The 22,594-nt window shown below is 40.5% G+C and overlaps 1 protein-coding gene across 2 annotated transcripts; it reads left to right on the top strand.

Annotated features, from left to right (window-relative positions):
* Window positions 1-1,058: 1,058 nt before the first annotated feature.
* On the top strand, window positions 1,059-19,881 carry Tiprl (TOR signaling pathway regulator). Of its 2 annotated transcripts, none has more exons than XM_038349989.1 (7): window positions 1,059-1,258; window positions 7,894-8,073; window positions 8,670-8,769; window positions 13,249-13,380; window positions 14,445-14,540; window positions 17,148-17,210; window positions 18,911-19,881. In XM_038349989.1, the coding sequence occupies exons 1-7, from the start codon at window positions 1,155-1,157 to the stop codon at window positions 19,049-19,051; spliced, it is 816 nt and encodes a 271-aa protein (XP_038205917.1). In that variant the 5' UTR covers window positions 1,059-1,154; the 3' UTR covers window positions 19,052-19,881. The 2 variants fall into 2 exon arrangements, with proteins under 2 accessions (XP_038205917.1, XP_038205918.1); XM_038349990.1 differs by lacking the exon at window positions 1,059-1,258 and adding an exon at window positions 5,476-5,568.
* Window positions 19,882-22,594: the final 2,713 nt, after the last annotated feature.

A 22,594-nucleotide genomic window follows, 5' to 3' on the forward strand; every position in this document is an offset into this window, starting at 1 on the left:
CTGAGTCAGAAACCATGAGGGGACGCTTAGTGGTTCCGGAGTAGATGAAAGAGTCGATGAAATGTTGAGTGCAAGATGAGTAGGAATAAGGGGGCAGCTGGAATTGAGATGGGAAACAGTTTTGAGAGATGCTCTAACATGATGCTTCCACATTTGGAGGAAGCCTAAAATAATTATGTTTTAGCCAAAGATGCACACAGTTGCACTGCAAGCATAGATGGAACACCAGGCTTCCAACGTTGTTTCCACTACACCGGTGCAGGTAGAAAAGTCTTAGGATATCCTAAGGAAAATTTGTCTCTCCCTTCGTGGTACTAAGAGTTGAGGCTGGGCGGTGGTGGCACATTCCTTTAATCCCAACACTTGGCAGGCAGAGGCAGGCGGATCTCTGGAGTTCGAGGCTAGCCTGGTCTACAGAGTTCCAGGACAGGCTTTACATAGAGAAACTGTCTCGAAAAAACAAAAACAAACAAACAAACAAAACTGAACACAGGGCCTCGGCAGCTTGCAAGGTAATTAAGTGCTTTTCCACGGAGATGCGCGGTGGAGCCACTGGACCTCCTAAGCGCTAGGGGCATTGGGCACGTCCTCATTACCATTACGCAAGAAGTGATGAGCTGCTTAGAGGCACGTGTAAGAAGTAGGTGAGAGCCAGGCGGGGGCGCAAGCCTTTAATCCCAGCACTCGGGAGGCAGAAGAAGGCGAGTCTCTTGAGTTCGAGGCCAGCCTAGTCTACGAAAGCTCGTTCGAGGACAGAATAGAGAACCCCTATCTCAAAAAACAAACAAAAACAAACAAAATAAAACAAGAAAAAAAGGAGTTGGTCCAGGCACAGAAGCCTGGAGCTCTGGATCGAGAAAGACGTATTCCCCAAACCGCTCTGGGATGACGTCACCGAAAGGCTTCCAGGCACGCGCCCGTGAGAACGCCCTGGCGTTCTAAGCCCCGCCCCAGCGCCCTCACGTAAGACGCGAGTGACGCAGAACCTGCGTCTGGCCCCGGAAGCAAAAACCAATAGGGGCGGAAGAGACGGCGGAAGGGCGGGCCCACGGCGCGGCGGCAGGGGGCGGGGCCGGGATGGTAACGGACAAACCCGGGAGCCGCGCTTCAGCGAGGGCCGCGCCGTGACCGCTGCCGCCGGCACCTGCTCTGCCATGATGATCCACGGCTTCCAGAGCAGCCACCAGGACTTCTCCTTCGGGCCCTGGAAGCTGACGGCCTCCAAGACCCACATCATGAAGTCTGCGGATGTGGAGAAGTGAGGCTGCGGGGCCGGGCCGCGGGGAGCGTCTAGCGGGCTGGGTGCAGCTTCACGCGGTTCTCGGGGCCGCAGGTTCGGTCCCTCTGAGCCGACCGTTGAGTGACACCTTTAGGAAATGGTCCTGTCTCCAGTTCGCGATCTCTGCTCGCTGAAACCGTCGCTTCGCTGGGTTGAACTGAGCGCGGCTGTTTGGTTGCCTTTCCTCCCCCTCGCGCCCCTCCTATCTTCTTACCTAAGCCTGCGCCACCTTTCTGGGCGTGGACGACCGGTTTGCCTCGGGGCGATGGCAGGATGGTATTTATGTTCAGCCTCTGGCCTGTGGGCTTGTGTGGTGGGCTCTTGAGAGTCGGAACTTGAACCATTAAGTCCCCCAGACTTCAGAGTTTGCGAGACCGTTACCTTACTGTGTGACTGTTTAGGATGAAGATAAAGACCCGGAGCGATTTTAGTTTTCATTTTTTTTTCCTTTTAGCAAGTCAGGTATTGTGAAAAGCTCTTGAGATACGGAAGATGAAAGATAAAGTCCCGAGGAGTTCACAGTTTCGTGAAAGACCGTTATAATTGTGTGCCTTTGGGGGATGAAGATGTTTATAGACAGGGCGATTTGAGATGTGTGTGTGTGTGTGTGGGGGGGGGTGTCAATGTATCGGGACAGAATCTTGTTTGTTTTTCAAGACGGGTTTCTCTCTGTGTAGCCCTGGCGTATCTCACTCTGTAGACCAGGCTGGCCTCGAACACACAGAACTCCTCCTGCCTCTGCCTTCTGGATGCAGGGATTAAAGGCGTGCGCCACCACCCGTGCCCTGCCTGGGCAGAATCTTGCTCAAGTCTGGGGACTGAGTAGACAAGTAAAGCCCACAGTCAGAGTCAGCTCTGAGATATTTGGGGATACCCGAATTGTATCTTGACAAAGTTTTGGGAGCGACCTGGCAGAGTATGCTTGGAGAATTGCCTTCCATGTCATTGGAGAGTGAGTTCTGTTTTGTACTAGAGTTGGGTTTTATCTGATAGCCACCATGTGTAGTTTTACCCAGATTGGCAAAGGACATTATGGTTGGCAATGAAGGTTTCTTGGAGGTGTTGTAGACGGTGGATTGAAGGGCTGGAGGCCTGGAAAGGAGGCCAGAAAGCGATTGGAGGGATGAAGATTAACTGCTTCGATTTGATGGCCAATTGATGGAGAAGCTGTGATGGCAGGATCCTATTTAGAGTTTTAAAATTTACATATGTAAAATAATCCCTGGTTTTTAACATAAATCGTTTCAAATTTTTAAATTAAAAATGTTTTTAATATATTTATTTTATTGTATGTGTATGTTTGGTGTATTTATGTGGGCCTGGTACCTGAGAAGAGGGGAGCTGGATTCCCTGAAATGAGAGTTATCATAGCAGTAAGCCTCCATGGTGCTGGGATCTGAACCCAGTCTTCTCTGCAAGAGCAGCAATGCTCTAACCCCAGGACTGCTTTTCTAGCCCATAAATCCAGAATATTCTAAAAAGGCCCAAACACCTCATTTCTGATGTTACCCTTTACCTTTAGCAAGTGTTGGGGGCTGCAGTCCCTGGCCCCTTGAGTTTTTTTGCCTGCTTCAGACCCTTTGCCCACTGGAGTGAACGGAGTAAACAACTTGTTTTACTGTGCCTGCAGCTGCTCTGAGCACCTGACCCTCATGAGTTCCTGATGGCAGAGGAGTGGTTTCTGGTGGGTTTTACAGTTGAAAATCCCAAGAGCTGGGGCGTGGCTATCAGTTAAGGTCCCTATATAAGCTTCCTGGAACACAATAAAGTTGGCATTCTTGTTTCAAGGATGACTGGTGTCCCCCGTGTCTCTGTCTTTGTGTGTATGTGTTTAAATCTCCAGCCTAGTTCCTGTAATACAGGCACTACAAGTAGAGAGCACAGTTGATAGAGCTGGAAAACAGAGTATTTGACACAACTTAGATAGCTGTGATTCTTTTACATATGTAACTGTAGTATTTTTAGGACTACCAGATTTTTCCAGATAAATTGAGTAAAACCTGTGGGATTATGTTTGTTATTTATCTATTTGGTAAAATTCAAGAAAGTAGTTATAGAATCTTCTTGTGGATATCAATCTTTTATTGTATTTAATCTTTTAGGTATTTAATATTTTCCATCCCCTAGTAGTAAAGAATAAATTTTACCTAATTTTATGGTGAAAACATGCCATCTTACTGTTAGCCATCCTAAAAACATGCAGTCACAACAGGTGAAGTAGACAGACGTGCCCAGTTTTTGTCCTAATATGTCTTAAGCATTTTCCCTTTTTCCTAAATATTTTAATGGTTTTATAATATTTCATCTTATGATAGCAAGTTTGTATAACCATTTCTTGTGGATTCATTGTTTTTTGCTTTTTGAGACAGGAGATTGGCATAGTCCTGGCTGTCCTGGAATTCACTGTATAAACCAGACTGGCCTTAACACACAAGAGATCTGCTTGTCTCTGCCTCCTGAGTGCTGGAACCAAAGGTGTGAGCCACCGCACATTCAGGGTCTCTCTCTGAATTGTTGCCCTGAGTACTGGGATTAAAGACTTGGGCCATCATGTTATTTTTTTCCTTTTATTGAAAATATAGCAGCTGGGTGGTGGTGGCACAGGCCTTTAATCCCAGCGCTTGGGAGGCAGAGGCAGGCAAATTGTGTTTGAGGCCAGCTTGGTTTACAGAGTGAGTTACAGAAAATTAGGATTACAAGAAACCCTGCCCCACCCAAAGTTGCTCCCCCACCACATATTACCACTTTTTAGTTTTTTGAGACAGGGTTTTGCTGTAGCTATCAAGCCTGTCCTGGAATTAGCTCATATAGACCAGATTGGCTTTGAACTGAGATTCACCTGCCTCTGTCTCCCGAGTGCTGGGAATAAAGGTGTGCACCAGCATTGCCTACATATAGGTAGCTAATAACCACTTATTTTTAATTGGGCATTCAGTATTACTTTTTCACTGCTTGGTTATTTTGTATAGCTATCCTGAGTCAGTATAAATCTGATTAATTTTTAGAATGTTTGCTTGATTGTGGCCTTGGCGTGGATGTAAGTGGCCTAGAGAGCCTTGTAAGCGAGTGTTGGTTTTTACCTCCTTTTCTTTTTATCACCAACTTTGAAATTGCTAAGAAGTTGAAATTTTTACCAGAAGAGTTTTTTTTTTCTTACAGGTGACAGAGTCTTAATTATCTTTGTAGCTATTATTGGTATAGATATCATGTAAAAACACAAAGTTCAGCAGAACATGAGAGTGTAGTGCATTAAGTCATCGTCTAGGTGATATTTAAACGCCCTCTTTAAAAAAAAGAGAACTGTTATGGGCCTTTGACCTAAAATGAGATGTTTCTCATAAGGAGCAGTATTTCTTCCTTCTAAAACCTAACTTATTTTAATAAAGATCATACAGGGTTTTTAAATGAATTGATTTTAATATGTACACTGAGACTTGTTTGGTGTGTCTAACTGGAAATAAATTTAAAACTATTGGAAAGATTATAAGTGTGCATAGATCTTTTCTTGACTTTCTATAAGACCATTGTTACATAATGGGTTTCATGATGACATTTTCCTGCATGCACATAATGTGTTTCAGTCATACTCACACTTACGCTACACTCTTGTTCCTCTCGGATTCCTGCTGATCTTTTATTCCCACCTAGTCCCTTCTGTTTTCTTTACTCTCGCTTCATATATGTGCTCTGTCTTGTATTACTGGCTCAGCAGAAGCCAGGAAAGTCGTCAACATGATGAGCAAAATGTTACCCAATTGTATACTGCATACTTTATTGTAAATTCTGCTATATATATATATATAACCAATCTATGGAACATTTTTTAAAAAGTTTCTAAAATTAGTAAGATTTGGTTCATAGGGTCTCTGGAAAATGTACTTACTTGCTCAGAACCTTTGTGTTAGTTGTATTTTCAGATTGTGTGAGAGAGATAGAAGTCTGCAGGTTTTGTTCGCTTGTTTTTAGACAAGATCTTATTATATTCCTGGCTGGTCCAGAACTCACTATGTGGATCAAGCTGGTCTCAAAGTTACAGTTATCTCCCTGCCAATGGCTCCTGAGTGCTGGAATTAAAGGTATGCACCACCATGCCCACATTTATGGTGTTTTTTGTTTTTGTTTTGAGAAAGGGTCTCAGTTGTAGCTCTGGTTGGTCTAGAACGTGTTATGTAAACCAGACTGGCTTCTTTTCACAGAGATCTGCTTCTACCTCTGTCTGCTTAGTCCTAGTGCTAGGACTAAAGATGTGTACCACCACACCTCAGTGAGACCTGTTGTCTTTTGAAGTGGTAGGAATGTAATTTTATATATACATACACACACATATATAATATATGTTAATGTATTTTTTATATACTCACATACTGTGTATTTTATAATGCCAACTAGTAGTGAGTGATAAATAAAAAACAAAGCGAGGTAACTGTGTAGGAGACATTATTTTAGGTGGGATGTTAGAGATCAGTTCTGAAACAGTGAGATATACACATTTGTCTACTCTATAAAGCCTGTCCATCTGTCTGTCTAAAAGAACTTGGACAGTTTCTGTGGAAGACTTTACTAATTTTGCTCCTTCTATTTGACCTGCTCCCTTTCTGCTCCTCTCTCTGTTACTTAGCAACTTCTCTTCTGTTTCACGCTGTGTCTCTTGAACTTGCTGCTTGTTCACTCAGACTTCAAAATAGAGATAATCACGGTAATGACTGGTCATTATTCAACCCAGAATAAGCATATTGGGCCAAGTTTCCAGGGTTTCTAGCCAGCACCTGGATAATTGCCTCTGGTTGAGTTGTTGAACTTTCATCCCTGAATTGCCAGTTCAGGTTGTAACCAAGGTGATTGGGTCATAGAGTATGGCAGTGCAGCTTTGGTTTCCAGAAGTGAATAAGTAATTGTCACTTAGTGTGACAGAAGCTAGGGTTGCAGTTAGGTGATCCTGTGCCTAGCATGTGCAAGGTTCTGAGTTCAACCTCAGGCATCGAAAAACAAAAAGAAATCTTTTAACTGGGACTTATAAACCCAGCTTTAAAAAAAAACTAATATATTTATTTATTGAAAGTAACTATAATTACATCATTTTTGCCCTCCCCTTTGGCCAGCTCCTTCCATGTAATCCTCCACTTGCTCTCTCAAATTCATGACCTCTTTTTCTTTAGCTGTTGTTGGTTGTGGTGGTGTGTGTGAGTGTGTATTATAGGCATCATGCTGGCTTAGTAAAGTACCAGTGGTCGTAGTTCTCTAACAACCATAGCCTCACTAGCCCCAGGTAGTTGGCAAGGTTTTCAGTACACTTTATGATTTCCTCTGTGGAGTGGCCGATTAGAGAGCTGTTGGTATCAGCAAGATATATGCCACTACTGGATCCTTGCATTCCTTGTTCCTTGTTGGTTGTAGTTCATAGTTGTCAAACCCAGTTTTCTTTCTTTACTTTTTAAAACAGTCTTTTTTCATTTTATATACCAATCTCATTTCCTTCTCCCTCCTCCCACTCCCCCCAATTTCCACCCCCCATCTACTCCTCAGAAAGGGTAAGGCTTTCCATAGGGAGTCAACAAAGTCTGACACATTACTTTGAGGCCCTCCCCCCTATATCTAGGATAAGAAAGGTTTCCTTCCAAAGAGAATGGACTCCAAAAAGCTAGTTCAAGCACTAGGGATAAATCTTGGTCCTACTGCCAGTGTCCCCACAGACTGCCCCAGCCACATAATTGTCACCCACATTCAGAGGGCCTAGTTGGGACCTATGCAGGTTCCCCTGCTGTCAGTCCAGAATCAGTGAGCTCCCACTAGCTCAGGTCAGCTGTTTCTGTGGGTATCCCCATCATCAAACCCAGTTTTCTTAAGGACCAACAAATTGGACAGCTCATGCCCCAACTTAGAGGCTGGCAACTTATTCTTAGCATCAACCAGGTGGTGCTGTATGGCAAAGTAGGCCATGTGTTGTTAGGCCAACTTTTTTCTTTTTTTAAACCAGAAGCCTCAATTTACACAATAATAACGAAAAAAATCTAAATTTTTCTTGATAGCTTTTCAAGTGTCAAAATAACAATAGCAGTACCATTCATACTGGCAAACACATCTGTGTTACTAATTTGTGATGCTGGCTTTTTTGTTTATAGTGCAGTTGTCCGAGGCATGTGTGAAGCATGTGGTCTAGCACATTAGATATAAAGGACTGGTATTATACTAGCAAGAGTACAAAAGTACTCTGGAACTTCCTGGGCTTTCCTCAGCTCGCAGAATGGTTTTGAGGATCAAATTTTGCAAGTAGTGAAACTGGAGTAGATCTTATCTTTAACGCAGCAGCCCTACCAGTGTCCTCACTGTCTTCGTGTGTCACTGCTGTCTCTTACCTAGTGTAGTGCCATAAAGATCGGACAAGTAGGTGATGAAAGCGATTTACAGATTTGTTTTAAACATGATTATTAAGTCATGTACTAGTGAACGCTTCTGTAAATCAGAATTGGGTTGGGGTGAAGAGAAAATAATCTCCCCTGGCCTCAGCCTCTCTGAGGAGTGAGTGGGGGGAAGGGAAGGGAGTGGGAACTGGGATAGGTATATAAAATGATAAATAAAAAAATTAAAATAATCCCCTGATCTTTGCTTATGTGTAGGTTAGCTGATGAACTGCATATGCCTTCCCTCCCTGAAATGATGTTTGGAGACAATGTTCTAAGGATCCAGCATGTCTCTGGCTTTGGAATTGAGTTCAATGCTACAGATGCACTAAGATGTGTAAACAACTACCAAGGCATGCTGAAAGTAGCTTGTGCGGAGGAGTGGCAGGAAAGTAGGTGAGAGTCGGGGTTGTCACCGGTCAAACATAAAGAGAAGTGCTCAGTAAGATATGTGTGTTTTATTAGAATTAAAATTTAAAACTGTATTATCCTAAAGCTTATTTTTCTGAGCCATAAAGCAAAGGTTTTGCCACTGTTTGAATATTTAAGTTGAAATCCATTTGAGCTGAGCTATATAGGTGTCCTTTCATCCAGTCAGCCCATTGTATTTTAATGTTCCTGCTTTTGAAGAAAAACATTTTCTCGTAAATTTTATTGAATATTTGTGGAGTATTAAAACTTAAGAAAAATGTTTAGTTTTTGTTTTTTGCTAGTTAAATTAGCAATTATTTGCATTTAGAGAAATGTAAGTCATGTCTTTGGCGGTGTAAGACAACCTAGAAAGGCTACTTCAGCACTGACAACAGTTAAATGTTCAGAAAACAGGAAGGTTTTATGCTAGTGAATGCAGTGTTTGCTTTTAATATAGAATGTTTTATATTGTATGTGTATGAGTAGGGTATTTATATTACAATACATGGTGTAAATTGGTGTGTATAAGAATACTGATAATGTATATTCTAAATCTCATCATTTTTGTTTTGGTATTTGAGGACGGAGGGTGAACACTCCAAAGAAGTTATTAAACCTTATGATTGGACCTATACAACAGATTATAAAGGAACGTTACTTGGAGAATCTCTTAAGTTAAAGGTAAATTTGAATTTTCTGCTTTTATGAATCATTAATTTTTTTGGATAATCTCAGCACTAGATCTTTTAGTTATGTAGTTATGGTTATTATTTTTCCTACTGCTTTCATCCTGATTATTTTTAGTTGTGGCAGGCTTTAGAACATAATATGAGGGGTTTAGTTTTATTAATTATTAGTGAAAAATAAAAGAAGGATATAGCAAGATATAGCCAATTTTCTTTTTTCTTTTCTTCCTTCATCCTTCCTTCCTTCCTTCCTTCCTTCCTTCCTTCCTTTCTTTTTCTTTCTTTTTTTTTTTTGAGATGGAATCTCATGAGGTTGGCATTGAACTTTTGGACTCAGGCACTGCTGTCTGGGCCTCCTGAGCATCTGGAACTATAGGTATGCACCAGAACCCGCCTAGAAACGATGTTTTTTTATTTATTTATTTTTTTCCTTTGGTTTTTCAAGACAGGGTTTCTCTGTGGCTTTGGAGCCTGTCCTGGAACTAGCTCTTGTAGACCAGGCTGGCCTCGAACTCACAGATCGCCTGCCTCTGCCTCCCAAGTGCTGGGATTAAAGGCATGTGCCACCACTGCCCGGTTTAGAAACAATGTTCTTTAAAACATTATTTTGCCTTGGTGTTAGCAGTATCAAGTTAAGCATCTGTCCTTGGTAATGCATTGTTGGGTGGTTTAGAAGTGGCTAGCTAGGAGCTTAGAGTTTTACATGGGAACAAACAGAACTGTTGAACAGAAAACATATCCTGCTTTCAATGAGCATAAATTTGGTATGATTTATTTGTTTTGGCTTTTTCGAGGCAGGGTTTTCCTGTGCATCAGTCCTAGCTGTCCTAGAACTCACTTTTAGACCAGGTTGGCCTCAAATGCCCAGAGATCTGCCTGTCTATGCCTCCCAAATGCTGGCATTAAAGGCTTGCACCACCCCCGCCAGCTGTCTGGTATGATTTTCGATGAGTTACTTTTTTCTTTCCTTTGAATGGCCTGGAGCTTTCTGTGTAGTCCAGTTTGGCCTTGAACTGAAAGGTTTGCCTTTCTCTACCACCCCTGTACTGGGATCAAAGTCATGCACCACCACACTGGCCCTTTAGGTAACTTATTTCATCAATTCACCTCGTTACTAAATTGAAAAAACAGTAATGCTTACCCATTGCAGAATTTTTACATGAATAGTTCAGCTTTTTTTTTTTTTTATAAATATTTATTTATTTATTATGTATACAATATTCTGTCAGTGTGTGTGCCTCAGGCCAGAAGAGGGCACTAGACCTCATTACAGATGGTTGTGAGCCACCATGTGGTTGCCGGGAATTGAACTTAGGACCTTTGGAAGAGCAGGCAGTGCTCTTACCCGCTGAGCCATTTCTCCAGCCCCGAATAGTTCAGCTTTTTAATGTGTTGTGTTAGTGCTGAGCTGCGTCGGTGTAATCTTGCTCAAGAGCTTCACTTGGTGGCAAGGACACTGAGAAGGTGGAGTTGGAAGGTCTCTGCTAGCTACATTTTAAGGTCTTATAGCTTGCCTTTTTCCTCTTGAGTGCTGAGATTAAAGATGTGTGCCACCGTGCTGTCTGAAACTAATCCTTAGTTTCTCTTTCTCCAGACTTTTATGTGTGCTTCCAGTACAGAAACAAAATTTTTGAGAAAATATATGTTTACTTATTTATTCATTTCATCAGACATACCTTAAACTTTTGCTGTGTGCCATTGTATAGTCCAGTGAGAGAGTGGGGTGTTTTTTTTTTTTTTTTTTTTTTTATTTTTGAGAACTCTGCAGACTGTAGTCTCTGTGCCTCTGATTGAAGTTTGCAGAGAGCTGAGGTCATTTGATACTTTGTTGCCAGTAATGAGGAAATTGGAGTTTTTTTAAAACCTCATGCAATAGTGATGATTGCTTTATGGATTCACTTAGGAAAAGGTGCATTAGCAGTAAATATAGCAAGAACCAAGGCAACAGAGATGGAGCCTGATAGGAGGAGCCAGAACTGTGTGTCTCAGTATTCTCTTACCAACACATTCACCTATGATATAATTTCTGCTACGGTGTTACTGAGGAGTGTCAGTGTGATCTCCCACCCTGGTAGTGATGAGTGATGTACTCAGGCTTTGTCAGAATATATGCTTTGGTTCAAATCATCATTCACCAGCTTGGCAAAGCAATTCTCTCTCTCTCTCTCTCTCTCTCTCTCTCTCTCTCTCTCTCTCTCTCTCTCTCTCTCTCTCTCTCCTCATCTCTCTCTCTCATCTCTCTCTCTCTCTCTCTCTCTCTCTCTCGTGTGTGTGTGTGTGTCAGTGTCAGAGATATACATATGCCACAGTGTAGGTTAGGACATGGTTGGGTATGGGTTCTTGTCTTTCATCTTGCTTGAGACAGGTTTTCTATTTTATTTTGTTGGTTGGTTTTATTTTTTTGCTGATGTGATGTCTACTAGGCTCTGTGTCCAGCGAGCTTCTGGGAATCCTCCTGTCCCTACCCCTAGGAGGCCCAGCACTGCAGACGTGTACTATTTTGTCTGGCTTATGTAGATTTGGGGATTCTAAGACAGGCTTTGCCCACTGAGTCAACTGCCCACAGTTTGATCTTTTGCAAAGTCTCATTTTGATAAATGGACACTAACAGTTGCAGGGCAGATCCCATGTGTAAAGTATTTAATGCAGTGCCTCTAACACAGTGAAGACCTCAATAGAGTCTCAGGTAGCAGGTGACTGTTTATTGAAATACAGGAGTGGCAGAATGCTTTATGGTCTAAAGTTGATGAATGTGGTTTTCTGTTGTTTTAGTGGGGTGACTGAGGCTGTAGAGATGGCTCACCAGTTAAGAGCACTTACTGTTCTTGCAGAGGACCCAGATTCATTTCCCAGCACTCACTTGGTGGCTCACAACCATCTTTAACTCTAGTTCAAGAGATCTGACACTTGTGAGTACCAGGAATGCATGTGGTACCACACATACATGCAAGCCAAACACTCATACATATAAAGTAAATCTAAAAACAACCTGTTTAGGTGGAAAAGTTTTTAGGTAAATTATTAGAATTTTGTTCTTTAGTGTTCAAAATAACTAACGTTGTAAGGTAGGTCCAGTATCTTCATTTTGTAGACGAAGTATTTAAACTATGATTTGGATAACACACTGCCCATGACTTACTGTTTTGTTCATTTGTTATATGTAGATCAATTCCATAGGAATTTATGAAGTTTTTTTTGTTATTTTTATTTGGTGGGGAGTTTAAAATAGTTTCTGTGTTGACTTGGCTGTCCTGGAACTTGCTCTGTAGACCAGACTGGCCTCAAACTCCTAGAGATCCTCCTGCCTCCGCCTTCTGAGTGTTGGAATTAAAAGTGTACACTACCATTGCCCAGCCTTTGTTATTTTTAATTTGTATGCATAATATTTGTTGACATTTTAAATTCCAAAGTCTTCCTCATAACACTCCTCAGGGGCTGGAGAGACGGCTCAGTGATTAAGAACACTTGTTCTTGCAGAGGACCAGGTTTGGCTTCTAGCACCCACATAGTGGCTCACAGCTCTCTATAACCTAAGTTCCTCGAGATACCTGATGTCCTCTTCTGGCCTGCACACACACACACACACACACACACACACACACAAAATCTTAAAACAACTGTTCAAAAGCCTTGTATGTATAAGAGTGTGCATGATGTGAGCTTCCAAAAGGATCAACAAAAAAATATGTTTAAAAAATATTTGGGTGTGTGACTATCAACATAGTGTCATCATGTATATCCTACCTAGCATATTAATGCTTTAAAACAAGCAAAACAATTTAAGTATATATAGTTTATAAGGGTTAACTACATTAACATCATTGAGTTACCAGGAGCCTCCACTCCATGCTTTTTCTTTGTATTCTGGGAATTGAGCACAGGTTGTCATGCTTCTGCTTCAGGAACCGAATTTCCCAACTCCTAAGGTACACGTGCCATTTTAATAGTCCCGAATGAGTATATGCAAGTATAAATTGCGCTTACCTCTTATAGCTGTAGCTATTATGCTGATTTTCAGTTGATGATTTTTTCATCTTCACAACAGAATACTTAAATATATTCTGGAAGATGGTACAGTTGGACTCTGATAGGAAATGAATACTAGTTATCTGTAGTGTTTTTCAGAGTTTCAAAGTGGAGGCAAAGTCTAATCTTTTTTGTTTGTTTGTTTTTTGTTTTTGTTTTTCGTGACAGGGTTTCTCTGTGTAGCTTTGGTACCTGTCCTGGAACTAGCTCTTGTAGACCAGGCAGGCCTTGAATTTACAGTGATCTACCTGCCTCTGTCTCCCGAGTGCTGGGATTAAAGAGGTGCACCACCACCACCACCTGGCCCAGATTCTAATCTTTCAGTGTCTACTAATTACATCCAAATTTAGAACTGTATGCTGTATGTTGTTATGCAGAGAATATGGTAAATTTTTCTTGCAACTCTAGCTCTTTATACTAAAACTCCATTTAAAATTGTTCATTCCAGGTTGTACCCACAACAGATCATATAGATACAGAGAAATTGAAAGCCAGAGAGCAGATTAAATTTTTTGAAGAAGTTCTCTTGTTTGAAGATGAATTACATGATCATGGAGTGTCCAGCCTGAGTGTGAAAATTGTGAGTATTGTGATTGTTAAATTGATCATTCTTCTGTTCATAGCATTGTAGCATGTAAAATTTCTTTTGTGTCTAACCATCTTAGTTAATAGCTTTTATGAAATTTATGAAAAATAAGGATATATTAGGTTTTTTTTTCTTTTTAAAAGATTTATTTATTATGTGTACAGTATTCTCAGTATTCTGTCTGCATGTATGCCTGCAGGCCAGAAGAGGGCACCAGATCTCATTACAGATGGTTGTGAGCCACCATGTGGTTGCTGGGAATTGAACTCAGGACCTTTGGAAGAGCAGGCAGTGCTCTTAACCGCTGAGCCATCTTTCCAGCCCTAGTTTTTTTAAAATTATACTTGCCTGGCTACTTTATAGGTTATCTTATTTAGCTTAAATGAATGAAAACTGTAGCTAAAAAACGTTATTTCTAGGGTCTGCAGGTAGCCTGTTGGATGCCTTACTTATTTTTAGATTTATTTTATGTGTATGAATGTTTTGTTCTCATGCACCACCTGCTTGCCTGGTGCTCTTGAAAGTCAGAAAGGGTATTGCATCCCCTGGAACTGGAGTTACTGATGGTTGTGAATTGGAGAGACAAACCATGGTAAATAATCTGCTAAAGGCTGTGAGGCCAGGTGGAGCTAAGGCAGAGCACCTTTGTCTAGTTGGTCCCTGATTTGGAATGCTTCATCTTACCATTATTTGGCTTTATGTTGAAAAAGTGATAAACACTCATTCTTAACTCTGTTTCGGGTTTTTCAATTTTACCTTTTCCATGTCACCATGTGTGGTATGATGCTCTTGATTCTGGGCAGTCCATAGAGATAGAGCTGTGTGACTGGAGACACGTGACACTTGCTCTGTCCTTGCATTGCTGAGCTGTAGTATCAAATGGGTCAGATCTGTTTAAGAGCATCTTGGATAGATATTTTCGAAGGCTTTTAGGATGTAGCCATATACCAGGGAGCATCTTTATAGCTTTCTTTCAGTGATTCTCTTTTTTTCTTTTCATAAAGAAATAAAGTATTAATTTTCATTAACATTTTAATGTACTATTTTTATTCCCCTAGAGAGTAATGCCTTCCAGCTTTTTTCTGCTGTTGCGGTTTTTCTTGAGAATTGATGGGGTGCTTATCAGAATGAATGACACAAGGCTTTACCATGAGGTACGGACACTCATCTAATGAGTTCACTAACTGATAATCGAGCCTGTTTATGTTTTGTGCTCACTTAGCTTTTGAGATTAAGTAATGATTCTTGTTAAATGATCACCCATTAACCCAAAACTTGAGTGTTTTAAGTTTACTGACTACATGTTATTGTCAAACTGTGTCCTTTTTCTTTTTTTTTTTTAAAGTTCTGGTAATCAAAAATGTTTTATTAAAAACTCTTTCTGGGTATGAGTGATGCTTTGTCCAAAAGTTTTGTGAAAGCTGCTCCTTAGCTTGTAACCTTTATCGCTAGTATTACTATAGAATGTCCTGATGTTAGAAATCCCACGTAAGCTGCCTCCTGAAGTTTGTATCACATGATCATTTGGTAGTTATTCTAAAGGCGGAAAGTGCTTTCTTCTGTCTGAAGTAACAGGTTTAAACAGTGTTAAAAAGAAGGATGGGTGAGTTTAAATTGAGTCCTAAGAATTGTCCAATATCTTTAGAACAGCTTGTCATTCCTGAATATTTAAATTCAGAATTGGGATCACACAGGATGAAGAATTAGACATTTTGTTTTCCCCTTGCAACAGTACAATGCGATTGGCCTCTTTTTCTCTCTCTCTCTTTTCTCTCTTTCTCTCTCCTTCTTCCTCTGTTATGTAGCCCTAGAACTCAGTGTGTTGTATATCAGGCTGGTCTCTTAGAACTGCCTACCTCTGCTGGGATCAAAGGCATGCCTTACCACATCTGATGGCTGTTTCCCTTTGTATAAGAAAGCCAAAGTATTAATTACATTTTTCTTGTAGTGAAATTTAAATCTCAAAAATACTATGTTTATACTTAATTTTATAAATTTATCCTACAAGGTTCTATTACACAATAATTTATATTTATCATGTAGTTGATCAGAGTTGTATATACTTGAACATTCACAGCTTGAAGGAACTTAATAAATTTGATTAAGCTGTTTGTATCCATATAGTAGTAGCAGAAAAATACATGCCCATCAACATTAACGGTAAAGAATTAAATTGAGCTACTTTGGAAAGGTACCCATCTCAGTGAATTTTTAAAGTTCAGTGTGACCCTATTTAAGACTTTTGTACAGAGGCTTTGAAATGGGAATGGCTCTGTTATCAGAAGTAGCTATGACTGATATTTTATTTTTCTTATTTAAACTTTTTTATTTTTTATGGTGAGCATTAATTTTTTTCTTTTTTTTATTGATATAAAAGACTGAAACCTTAAAGGAGTATAATTTTGTAGGTTCCTATATTGAAAAAATGTTATCCTAAAAGAAAATTAATCTTACTTTTCTTTTCCCTCCTTCCTTCCTTTTTTTTTTTTTTAAAGATAGGATCTTACTATATCTTTGGCTATCCTAGAGCTTACTGTTGCTCCTTAGATCAGGCTGCCCTCAAACTCAGTTATCTGCCTGCCTCTTGGCAAAATGCAGTTCTTTTATTTTATGTGCATTGGTGTTTTGCCTACATATATGCCTATGTGAGGGTGTCAGATCTTGGAGTTACAGACAGTTGTGAGCTGCCATGTGGGTGCTGGGAATTGAACCCGGGTCCTTTGGAAGAACAGTCAATGCTCTTAACCACTGAGCCATCTCTCCAGCCCCAAAATGCAGTTCTTTTAACCTAACTGTGAAAGTCTTAAATGGGAAAAACTGACTACAAAAGGCTGGGTTTCTATTTTTATTTTATTTGTTTTGTTTTGTTTTGTTTTTTGAGACCTGGTTGTCCTGGCACTGTATAGACCAGGCTGACCTCAAACTCAGAGGTCTGTCTGCCTCTGCCTCCCAAATGCTGGGATTAAAGGCGTGCGCCACCCTCCAAATGCTGAGATTATGAACGTGCACCATCAGGAGTGGCTTCCCTGTAGACCCACCCAGCGTTTTATTGTATAGCTCAGGCTGGCCTTAAACTCCCTGCCTCAGACTTCCAAGTACCGTGGCAACAGGCATGTGCTATCTTACCTAGCTGCCCTCCAGTGCTTCCTGGATGTACTATACCAGTGATATAACTTTGTTTTGTTGTCTTGTTTTTTTGGGTCAGGGTATTTCACTCTGTAATTGTTGGCTTTGGCTCTGGGACTTGTTATGAAGACCAGGCTGGTCTTGAACTCAGAGGTCTACCTGCCTCTGGTAAAGTAAGGAATTTGGCAAAATGTTTGTGGGACTAGGAAAAGAATTTAAAAAAAGAAAAAAATTTAGTTGTTTTTGGAAATGATGAAGCCAGTGAAAATATAAGATAGCTTAAAAAAGATTTCATTTAAAACCCAAAGCCTGTAAGTATGTGTATCTATATTTTTTTTGTACATAGATATGTCTTATCAAAGGGCAGCCTTTGTGTGCCTGTATGTTAGCATGGTAATAATCAAGTCTGCTTACCTGTGTATATCTGGAGTTGCTGTATTTATAAGGATAGGAAATAGTATTTCAGAATTCTTTTTGATAATTAAAAATGTTTCTCAGTGTAGAGCCAAATGCTTTTATCAGAATTCATGCTTCTCTTACAACCTGTCCTAAAATGTAGACAGTCTGTTTTATAGAAAGGAATTTGTAAAATCAGTATATAAATATATGGCAATTTTTTTTATTTTTAAACATAGGCTGACAAGACCTACATGTTACGAGAATATACATCACGAGAGAGCAAAATTGCTAATTTAATGGTAAATACTTGAGTTTTAATGATTCATTTTAAATCTGGCATCCCCACTAATCCTGTTCATTTAAATTTACATCTGTAAATGCCCTCATGCTGAGGGCATCTTCTGAGCTGGTCTTGGGTACCCGGGCATTTGGAGTTTTTGGGTCTCTTAGCTGTCTTTCATCTGATCTCCACTGTTTGTTCTGAAGAAACTGAGACCCAGAGATGCCATGATCTGAGTCCCATAGCTGCAGCTGGTGCCACTGGATGTTCCTCTAACTTAACACCTTACCAGTCTAGAATTTTTTTTAAAATATTTTTTTTTATTTTTTGTGATTATTCTATATAGTTCCATAAATTTCTCCTTTCTGTCCTCCTCCCCTTACTCTTTCAAATTCATGGCCTTTTTTTTTTTTTTTTGTAGTTCTTGTATGTGCGGGTTTCTTAATATATAAATATAACTTGCTCAGTCTGTATGTTATTTATATGTGTGTGTATATATATATATATATATATATATATATACATACACACACACACACACACACACACACACACACACACACACGCGCGCGCGCGTGTGCGCGCATGCATTGGTTTTTCGAGACATGGTTTCTCTGTTTAACAGCCCTAACTGTCCTGGAACTTGGCTCTGTAGACCAAATTGGTCTTGAACTCACAGAGAGCTGCCTGCCTCTGCCTCTTGAGTGCTGGGATTAAAGGTATATGCCATCACCGCCCAGCTGTATGTATATATTTTTACACATTCTTTTTTCTTCCAGAAACTGTGGTCATTCTGTACCCTGGCTTGTGTATTCTGGCATAATTTTCCCATATATTTTACTTGTGAAACCCTTACTTAGTACTTGGATTTTGTAGTGAGTGACTTAGAAGGTAGTGCCTTTCTACAAACTTAGTATTTTTTTTCTTTTTCTTTTTTTTTTTTACCAGTAGTACTTGCTTCTGTCTGAATACAGAGTACACTTGGGTTAGAATAATTACTAGCTTCTGTCATAGACTATGAATTGGACTCTTTATTCAAGACTTGTCTTTCAAGTTACTCAACAGGAACCAGGGAAGGATTTGGTCAAAGTCTGTCATTCTTTCAGTACTTACGGTAGCACTCACTGTAAATTACATGACCCCGAGTTCCCCGAAGATCATTCACAACACAGTGATTCAGTAATGACAGATACCTGGTTTGGTTGGTTGGTTTTGGTTTTCCAAGACAGGGTTTCTCTGTAGCTTTGGAACCTTTCCTGGAACTTTCTCTGTAGACCAACCTAGCTTTGAACTCTCAGAGATCTGCCTGCCTCTGCCTCCCGAGTGCTGGGATTAAAGGCATGTGCCATCATGGCCCGGCTGACAAATACCTGTTATTTGGGGGAGCACTTAATGATGCTCCTTATATGTATGTGATGTCCCTGATTTTGAAATTGGCATCCTTTGTAAATGTTTGAACTATAAGATTTCAGAAATTGTCTAGACCAACTCTTAAGAATATACTAGTAAGTTGCCAGGTGGTGGTGACACACGCCTTTTAATCCCAGTACTTAGGAGGCAGAGGCAGGTGGATCTTTGTGACTTCAAGGCCAGCCTGGTCTACAAGAGCTAGTTCCAGGACCTGCTCCATAGCTACAGAAAAACACTGTCTTGACAAACCAAAACTAAACAAAAAAAGAAAACTAAGAATATACTAATAGGATTTTGTGTTTTCCCTAGCATGTTCCACCTTCCCTCTTCACGGAACCTAACGAAATATCACAATATTTACCAATCAAGGAAGCAGTTTGTGAGAAGCTAATATTTCCAGAAAGAATTGATCCTAACCCTGCGGACTCACAAAATACACCCTCGGAATAGAATGTGGTACAGCATACAGCGTGTGGAACCTGACTGGACACCTTGGCAATTGTAGGGATATTTTTATGATGAGAATTAATTTCCTTGCATATGGTCAGATTTTCTGTAGCCTTAAAGGGAAATAAAAGAGCACTGCAGGCAGGTTCCACTCAACTCCCGTTTATACTGTCTGTCTTCAATTTCCTACTGGAGATACATGCTCGAGCTAAATTTGGATTCCTAAATTGCCCCAAATTGTGACCTCAGCAGCAGTGATGTATCTGTGTCTCAGGAGGGGACATGACCTGCATCTATCAGGAAGCATCGTCTCCCACTGTGAAGAGACTGAATTGTCAACTCCACTGCTGAGCCCTGATGTTTTGTGACTCTCATAGGATTCTGACTGCATGTTGATGTACTATGTTGGCTCTTGGCTTTGGGCTTTCTGGTGGTTATTCACATTTAGGGAGAGTTGTGATGTGCTACCTAGGAAATTAATCTTGTATTATTCATTAGTTTGAGTTTCTGGGCAACATCATATTGTGTGTGTACACACATGTATTTTTAAAACTTTTCATTTAAATGTCTTTCTCTGAGTAGTGTTAGATCACTTATTTTGATAATTCATTGTTAAAAATTGTGGAGAAATAATTGACTTTTTCTTAAGACAAAAAAAGTGGGTGATAGGAAAGATGAATGTGTCTTTGAAGATTTTATTAGTGTATTCTGGTGAGGAATACCAAGAAAATGTGTCTTCGGCCATTTCTAAATATGACATATACCATTTTATATTTATTTGTCCAAGTTGTCTTTTGTAAGAGGAGAATAAATAATAAGGAATTATGGATCCATATTTTGCTATTTATTTCAGCTTTCCTTAGAACTTAATTGAAGAGTGGCGTAAGATCTATCTTTTTCATTCATTCCTTATGTTTTTGAGCCTGTTTGATATTGCAGATATATTTTCCCGTGCAGATTACAAATGGAAATTGGTAGGTAGTTATGGACATGATCCCCTAGTTTACGTCTTAGTTATTGCCCCTCTTCTCTCTCTGTTCTTACATTCTGTGGGCATTTTAAATAGTCAGAAAGCATGCATACATGCCATGTATAGCATCCCATTCATTTCTGAGTACTGTGTTGTCTGTGGCACAGGGATTACATAATGAAGAGAGAGAGCACAGTTGGTCCTTCATACCTGTGGGTACAATGTATGTGAATTCAACTAGCTGCTTATCAAAAGATTTGGAAAAATATTTTATCTATACTGACCATGCACAGACTTTTCTTGCCATTATTCCCTGATAAACAACCATTTATGAGATATTAACAACTTTATTTGGTATTACAAACAACCTAGAGGTGATTTAAAGTAGAGGATTTGGTGGCTTATTTTATATTTTTGTGAATATGAGCCAAATCTCGATGATGATTGAGACAACTTTTTTCATGGGGCTAAGGTCTACCAGAGAATGCAAAAATAACTACAGGTTTTAGAAAATGCAATGATAGAAATAATAATTTGAGGATGAACTTTGGTAATCAGTTCTTCAAAAAAAACTGTAATGCCTTGAGATTGTTATTAGTTTAACGAGAACAAAAAGCTGAATTAATTACCACTTGCTGAATAACTGAGCATGAGATTATAAGAAACATGAACTGAACCCCAAGGAATGGTAAGCCCAGGAGAAAAAGGACACAGAGGAAAGGAGCCACCATCCCCACAGCAGAAAAGAAACATTAGCAGACATCACATTACAAATTCTTACTTTTTATTTATTTTCTTTCTTTTTTTCTTTTTCTTTGGGACAGAATTTCTCTATGTATCTTTGGCTGTCCTGGAACTTACTCAGGACCAGGATGGCCTTGATTCGCCTGCTTCTACTCCTGAGTGTTGGGACTAAAAGTGCATGCCACTGGCTTGTTTTTTGTTTTTCTTTTCTTTTTTAAAAATATTTATTATGTATACAATATTCTGTCTGTGTGTATGCCTGCAGGCCAGAAGAGGGCACCAGACTTCATTACAGATGGTTGTGAGCCACCATGTGGTTGCTGGGAATTGAATTCAGGACCTTTGGAAGAGCAGGCGATGCTCTTAACCGCTGAGCCATCTCTCCAGCCCCTTGTTTTTCTTTAAGATTATAATATATCATTTCCCCTTACCTTTCCTCTCCTTGAGCCCTCCATATACTGCTCTTGCTCTTTTTATTAAATGTATGGCCTCTTTTTTTATTCATTGTTTCATGTGTGTGCTCGGTATGTGCATGTGTGCATGCTCATGTGTGTGCTCCGTATGTGCACGTGTGCATGCTCATTTGGCGCTGGATAACTAGTTGGTGTGCTCTTCCTGGAGACCATTTTTACCGCTTTCTGCACTCCTTGGTAGCCTGTAGTTCACCGTGTAGGTCATTTTATAAATTCTTAAAGGCTTTGTGTGGACTAGTGTGTCTTTGGGGTAGGTGGAAGGCTCAGTTAAGGATGTGCCTCTCAGAACTAAAGGCCCATCCTACCTGGGAAAAGAGCAGGGCAGAGCACCTGCAGACCCTGGTAAGGGTTCAGGCACACAGGAAGTAACTGGAGACAGATCCAAACCCTACTGACTCACCCCAGGGCCCCCTTTTGAAGGCTATAAATGCTGTAGGGAAAGCTGCACACACATTTTTCACCCTTCTACGTCTGACAAAACTCTCCCCTCCCCACCCAGGAAGAGGAGTGGAGATTCCCTCCAGGACCAGCAAAGAATAATTCCTACCAAAGGAAGAAGAGCCAGACTGAGATGCAGTGTAACACTGCTCTGGGGGGGTGGGAGTGGGGGCGGGGGGCTTGGAATTGTTTCTCACGTGAGGTCATCGCTCTAAGGTAGTTTCCTAATTATTGCAGAATGAGGTGGGACTGTTGAAAGCCACACCCGGAAAACCAGGTACAAAGTCTGCCTAAGACAGGCTAGCCAAGGTCGACAGAACTTTCCTGTCCACACTGGGAGCCTAGTGGTCCCGAGATAACAAGGGAACCATTCTTGCTAAAGGATTAACAAGTGTGAGTGCAGCTCTCTGAAGTAGGCGGTTAGGGATCCCTTAAAGTCGAGGGTTATAAGCATTACTTTGCTGAAAAGTTGCCTAAAATTCTAGTGGAGACAGGAGGATCATTAACTTATGGACCAACGTGGAATGCAGGGTTCGTCGTCAAGGATAATTTGAGCTACATGGTGAGACCATTCTGAAGGACATCAAGAGCTGGGGTGCTGCTCTGTAGCTGAGTGTGAATATTCATTAGGACACAGGTTCAGTTCTTAGGACTGCAAAAACAAAAAAATGGGCTCTTAGTTGGGGCTTGTGGGAGCAGCCATGCCTTGGGAACACCTAGTAATCATTTTGGTGATTTGAGAAGGAGGCTATTCAATGGAGCACTTTTTTTATTTTTATTGATCTCTGCATTTTTCTCTGCTCCTCTCCCTGCCTCTCCCCTCCCTTTCAACCCTATCCCAAGGTCCCCATGCTGCAATCACTGTTTTATAACAAGGCAAGTTGGAGCTTTCTGTTAGTCATGTTTCATAGTTGTAAAATG

This window comes from Arvicola amphibius, chromosome 12, assembly GCF_903992535.2.
Source record: "Arvicola amphibius chromosome 12, mArvAmp1.2, whole genome shotgun sequence".
In the NCBI taxonomy this organism is placed as follows: domain Eukaryota; kingdom Metazoa; phylum Chordata; class Mammalia; order Rodentia; family Cricetidae; genus Arvicola; species Arvicola amphibius.

Coding starts and splice junctions, on each gene's coding strand:
- Tiprl (XM_038349989.1), top strand. CDS start 1,155: ATGATGATCCACGGCTTCCAGAGCAGCCACCAGGACTTCTCCTTCGGG. Junction 8,770..13,248: donor GAGAATCTCTTAAGTTAAAG/GTAAATTTGAAT, acceptor TGTTCATTCCAG/GTTGTACCCACAACAGATCA. Junction 13,381..14,444: donor CCAGCCTGAGTGTGAAAATT/GTGAGTATTGTG, acceptor TTATTCCCCTAG/AGAGTAATGCCTTCCAGCTT.